Here is a 6,452-nt window from a genome sequence, read left to right as displayed (position 1 = left end):
TTCTGACTGGTGGAGTAATTACTTGGCTCGATTAAATAAATTATTTATTCATCGGCTCAAATGTCTTATGTTTTTGAGACAGAGAAAGTAGAATATTTATGAAACAATGAGATGGTGGGCAAATGGCACGACCTCATACACAGAAGAGACGTACGTTACCATCAACACCCTTTTCTTTTCCTGTGGAAAAAATCGAATTATTCGTCTAAGGAGAGAAATTGATAAAAAAAAATGTAATAAAGATAAAAGGTTAAGTTAACAGAAACTACAGTCAATTCACTGAAAATTTCTATCCAGCTCAGCCAAATCAGAGCAGTACAGTACACATTGAAGTTAACCCAAGCAACCAATTTCAACAAATAAGAAAACAATTCAATCAACAATACAAACACTAGTATACACGTATGAACTTAGTGCAACACATAAAACATAAGAATGATGACTTCTTGGTGCATCCTGGGAACTTCTTAATCATATTAGTCGATCAACATTCGCATCCAGTTGACCTTTGTTGGGCGCTGCTACCAACATCAATTGTGTCCGGCAGGTATCTTCACCATCATCAAGAATATTAGCAACAAGAAAATATGTCATTCAAGAATTATGAGATCAGGGCAAAATGTATAAACATGATATTATGTGCCCTTTCAAATCTAAACACAAATGTCATTTCTTAAGAGAATTTATTCTTCAGAATGATACAAATGCACAACTATGTTATAAAGCTGTAAAACATTATGACAGCATTACGAGAAACTGAAGAAGTATAATCAAGATGGTGTGGGCATATGAATGCAAATTGATGAGATAATAATATGGGATTTTGTACTCACATTTCTTCCTCTTCTCCAGTCGTCAAGGCATTCTTTGCAATAACCTGAAAAGCTTCTTCAACATTGGTGCCTTCCTTGGCAGAAGTCTCAAAGTAAGGAATATTTCCTTTAGAGGCACACCAAGCCCGAGCCTTTTTCTCAGATACCTGTGGCAAAGCAGGCAAAACAATGTTTGTCAATATCAAAGATAACTTCACAGCTTATATATTGAAAACAGTACATCACATCACCTCCGTGCCCAAACAAAAAGGCTTCAAGTATTTATCATGGTACAAGCACTGAGTAAACAGGGAATGGAATGCAAATGAACACTGTTTACTTCCAAAAAAATAAAAATAAAAACAACAAGCAGCACAGAAGATGGGATGACCACCGCACTGGGGGGGAGGGAGAGGATCCACCGACTTGGATGGGCAGGGTTAGGGCCTCCGGCCTTGGGGGAGAATGGGGAGCTGACAAAAGGGAAAGGTAGGGACGGGACGATCAGCAGCAGTATCCATCAACAAGGAGATTGGGGCAATCGAGCTTCCTTCCCTTTAAGGCAGCCAAACAATTTTGTTTTACTATCCACATTGACCATTTTAAGTTTTGCCTTTTCTTGGTGGGACCAGAACTTATAAACATAATTATAGGTAACACAGCCTACTGAAGATTTTTCATGGGCGAGAGAAAAAACAAACAAGGAAAGTGAAAGCAATGAATTGATGTCAATGTAGATTTATATTGGGTTGTATGTTGTCTTACCAACTGCATAGTAGATATCGTGATAGGTCCACAGTATTCCACCACGCATAAGATGAATGCCTTTGGCACGGTGATTTTTTTCCTACTACTTAAATGACTTGGATACTAGGACAATGTCACAAAAATCTCTAATACAGTTCAGACTACAACACCAAGTGCCCATTTAATAATAGTGAAAAAATCTTAGCTTGGATCAAACTCTCAACCTCAATATATATACAAAGAGAGTGGAAGGAGAGGAGTTTACCACTCTACTATTTCCACCTTCCACATCAGTCTTGTTGCCAATCACCACAAATGGAAAATTTTCAGGATCGGTTGGACTAGCCTGCAGAATAACTTCAGTTTCATTAGTACATTTCCATTGTTTCCATTTATAGGATAGGTATAAGCTATGCAATTTGCATTAGTATGAAAGTCTTATCTTTATTAGAAATATCAAACTCATGGCTTTCAATACAACTGAACTACTCTAACTATTCTAAGAATTCTTGAGTAACATATTTGGCAATATGTCATGAAGATATTCAAGCTGCAGTAACTTAGAACACCTTCTCACTTGGGTCCCCCAACATGAAGAACAAATTAAATAGGTGAAATAAAGCCTGCAAAATTTAATCTACATTATATTTCCCCTTTGAAGCATTATATTTTCCTTGATGCAGAAAAGGAGACCCTTATTAATTTAAACCATCATATGCTTCATGCTCCAATATATATATATATATATATATATATATATATATATCATTTAAACTTATCAGTTGACTTTAGCTTATATTGAATTGAAGCGAAAAAAGTGAACTGAAGGAGGGCTCATTCTCAGAAGAAAATAATAAGTGCAAGTACCTGAATCAAGAACTCTTCCCTCCAATTATTGAGATTGTCAAATGATTTCATGACATTCACATCATAGACAAGCACACAACAATCAGCACCACGGTAGAAAGCAACCCCGAGACTTTGAAATCTTTCTTGTCCAGCTGTATCCCATATCTAATTACACGAAGGCCAAGCATAGTGCATAAGAGGGATGATAATGAGGAAGACCAAAGATAGTATCAAAACAAACAATTTACAAATATAAGTATGTAATTTGATACATATCCAATGTCCAAACTATGCCATGATTCTCAAGTGGCTTTATCAAGTTATGGTTGTTTTTTCACAATCCAAATTTAAAGGCAACGAAATTTAATTATGAAGAAATATGCTCTCTTACTTATTAATTATTTACATGAATCTGAGGCTTATTCATTTTAGAGAAGTGTTTATCAGACCGAGTCTGAACCAACTATATAAGAGTGGAGCAAAACTATATGTGTTATGGACATGTATGTATAAGGAATTTGACATTTGTGTTTCCTTGTTCAGGAGAGTTCAATCACATGCTATAATTGTAGAATGATGAAACAAGCAGCTCCCATGCTTACCTGTAAAGTGAAGAGCCGATCCTCAAACTGCACTTCCTTTGTCAAGAAATCTGCCCCAATTGTCGCCTTGTATTGGTTGCTAAACTTCTTGTTTACATATCTTTAATTAACGGGTTAAGAAACACATCACGTAAATAACCTGAACAAGGTATTCGTAACAGAAGCAGTGAATTACATTTTGCATCAGCAATTATAAAATAAATTAGCAGGATTGAGGATACTGATTCATCAATGAGGTCTTGCCCACCCTGAAAAAAACAAAGACCAAATACATTAACAAACATAAGAGTGGAGCAAAACTATTTACTAGCAGTATATGTTATGGACATGTATAAGGAACTTGAAATTTGTGTTTCCTTGGTCAAATGTGTAAGCACACTCAGACATATACAGGTATCAGGTATGATTATAACCTACGCTGGTTTGTTTAATTGCAAATTATTTCATCTCTCTCTTATTGATTGCATCTGAATAAAGTGCCAGACTTTGTATAGTTTTAACAGGAAAAACATGCAACAAATTACAATTCTCATCAATTTCACTTCTCCGTTTATCTCTACAGAGTTAAAGATCCAAACTCATGCGTTTGAATCCGGATCAATCCGAATTGAATCAATCAAACACCATATTTCATCAATTTCGCCTGCAGAAGTATTAGATAAACCAACCAAATATGAAACGGCGAGATATCTCTAACACCAACCATACACACAACAACAATTCACACATAAATAATCGAGTTTAGTAAAAAAAAAACATACCCGCTATCGCCGAGGATGATGACCTTGAGGAGAGCTCTTCGACGAGACGGCATAGTTTCAGGTTCGCGCTGTGAAATTGACCAGATCTAACTTTTCTACGACAAAAAGGCGTCTACTGAAATTGACCAGATCTAACTTTTCTACGACAAAAGGCGTCTACATGATATGTGATCTGGTATGTGCATATCTATACACTATAAGAAGATCTCGTATCTTTATTAATTAGTTAATTAGCGATTTATCATATCTTTTCCATGAGTAATGCTCTGCTAGGCGCTTACGTGATGTGATGTGATATGTGCATATCTATACGAAGATCACATATCTTTATTAATTAGTTAATTAACGATTTGTCATATCTTTTTCACGAGTAATGCTCTGCTAGGCGCCTAGATTTAGCGACTAATTTAGGTGACATGCCACTCATTTTTTCGCTTTCCTTCTATTTTTCCTTTTGTGTTTATCTAACCCTATCTTCCCCAATTTTCTCAAATTATGTGTTTATTAACCTGCAAATTTTCACAATTAAGTGGGAAATTGGAAATAATTATAGATTTTCTTTTTTAAAAAATTAAAGAAAGAGTAATCTAGAATCGAGAGATGAAGAAATCTAAATTTACAAAACAACGATGAAAATAAGTAAAGAAACACAGAAGAAAATAAGTAAAGAAACACAAAAGAAAATAATTGGTATGGAGAATAATAAGAGATGAAAAAATGAAATAAAAATCCCGCAAAAATCGACAAAGAGTGGGGAAAGATTTGAGATGAGCTCAATAGAAAATTTTGAATTAAAAGAGAAGAAGAACCACATTAAGAGAAACTAAATTAAAAAACTGATGACTGATAAGAGGAAAGAAATCGTACAGCAGGTGAGCACGAGGAAAGAGGAAAAATAGAAAACTAGGGAAAAAAGGAAATAAAAAAAAAGAAAAAGAAATTAAACGGAACAACGTCGCCTAAAATCAATGTTTTAAAAACCGGACCGGTAAGCGAACCGGTGAAGCTACTGGTTCATGATTCAACCGGTCGGACCGGTTTAATCACTGATCGAACCGTTTTACTGTTACAAATATGTATAATTCAATTTATAATGTAAAATATAGTGTTCAATATAATAAATAATAAAATATGATCAATAATGTATATATACAAATATAAAATATTATAATTTAGTGAATATAATAAAATATACAAATTGTTAGTTAGTGTGAATAAAAATTAAATATTTTACATATAAAAATAAACTAAATTTATATTAATTCAAAAAAATGTATGTGGTGAATAATCTAATACAAATTATTAGTTAGTTTAAACAAAAGAATACTTTAATATCAATAGTTAGGCTACATAAATTAAATATATGCTATAAAAATATATATTTAGTAAATAATAAACTATAATAAATAAATATATTGAAAAAATCGAATCTTACTCCCTCAGTCCCATGTTGTTCGCACTTTTCATTTTAGGCCGTAAATTTGGGATTGATTTTTTACTGTAATTAAATTAGAATTTTAAGTGTAATGAGACATCACTTAATAAAGGAGCTCTTAACTTAAACTAACATTTAATTGAATGCATTAATTCTAACTTAAACTATAAATAGTGTAAGGATTTGTGACGAGCCGAAAAGCAACAACGCAAGTAACATGGGACGGAGGGAGTATAATACAACGATAGTAATAAGCGTTATAGTAATAATATAGTAACTAGGAAAGTATAGATAAAATTTAGAGAATGATAATTATATGTATCATAATAAATAATTACATAAAAAAATATAAAATAAATTAATTATTTTTTGGTTTAAATAAAAATATTAATATTCTATGTATAACATTGTTTAATGTTCTTATTTTTCCATGTGGGGCTTGTGGTGGAGTGGTTAAGCTCTTGTTAATTAGAGTGGAGGTCATGAGTTCAAGCCCTTCCAACAACAAGTTTTAAAAATTTTGAACAGAAAAAGCAAAAACCGGTTTTCGGTTTCCGGCCAGACCGGTCCAACCGGCCGGTTCAAACGGTTCTCGGTGGATCGACCTCACACTGGTCTAAATAGGTAAACCGGACCGGACTACCTACCGGTTCGCGGTCGGACCGGTCGAACTGGCCGGTCCGGTCCGGTTTTTAAAACACTGCCTAAAATAGAGGAATAATTGGTGACGCGGCCACACCGCTCACATTGACGCTCATTTAAGGAGCGTAGCAGATCAAGTCTCTCTTTTCCATATATGTTTAGGATATTTTCTTGTTCCTTAAATTAGGGTATCCACTGTTATAAATAGTAGACATTGTTATTCATTTCGATCAATCAAGAAATATCAATTATCCTTCTATTTTATTTTCGCACTCTCTTCTCTTTTTCATCGTGCACAACGCACAAACCCTAATTTTCGACGCCGGATTGATCGACGGGCAAAAGCTCCCGCGACGTTCGACGCAGAATCTATCGTTGAGGCACTTTTTCCTTAACAATTGGTGCTTTCATCTTCGTACTCATGGCTCGTTACACCACCGAGGATATCGTTTCTCTATGTGACCGGATAACGACTTTCTGCAATAGATTAAACATGAGATTGGACGCGATGGACGAACGTGAGCAGCCCGGATATCAACATTACAGCCACCATCAGCCACTGACAGCAGCATATGAACAGCCACCATAAGCGAGCTTCATTTCC

At 34.6% G+C, this 6,452-nt stretch overlaps 1 protein-coding gene across 1 annotated transcript; it reads right to left on the bottom strand.

Moving 5' to 3' along the window:
• Positions 1 to 255: 255 nt before the first annotated feature.
• LOC121742219 (ras-related protein Rab7-like) lies at positions 256 to 3,933 on the bottom strand. Its single transcript, XM_042135304.1, has 7 exons — positions 3,772 to 3,933; positions 3,232 to 3,258; positions 3,011 to 3,110; positions 2,427 to 2,573; positions 1,825 to 1,905; positions 834 to 979; positions 256 to 551 (listed from the first exon to the last, which is right to left on the bottom strand). Exons 1-7 carry the CDS (start codon positions 3,822 to 3,824, stop codon positions 485 to 487), a joined length of 621 nt encoding a protein of 206 aa, XP_041991238.1. The 5' UTR covers positions 3,825 to 3,933; the 3' UTR covers positions 256 to 484.
• Positions 3,934 to 6,452: the final 2,519 nt, after the last annotated feature.

This window comes from Salvia splendens, chromosome 1 (genome assembly GCF_004379255.2).
Source record: "Salvia splendens isolate huo1 chromosome 1, SspV2, whole genome shotgun sequence".
Taxonomy (NCBI): domain Eukaryota; kingdom Viridiplantae; phylum Streptophyta; class Magnoliopsida; order Lamiales; family Lamiaceae; genus Salvia; species Salvia splendens.
This window is presented reverse-complemented; position numbering and strand designations above follow the sequence as displayed.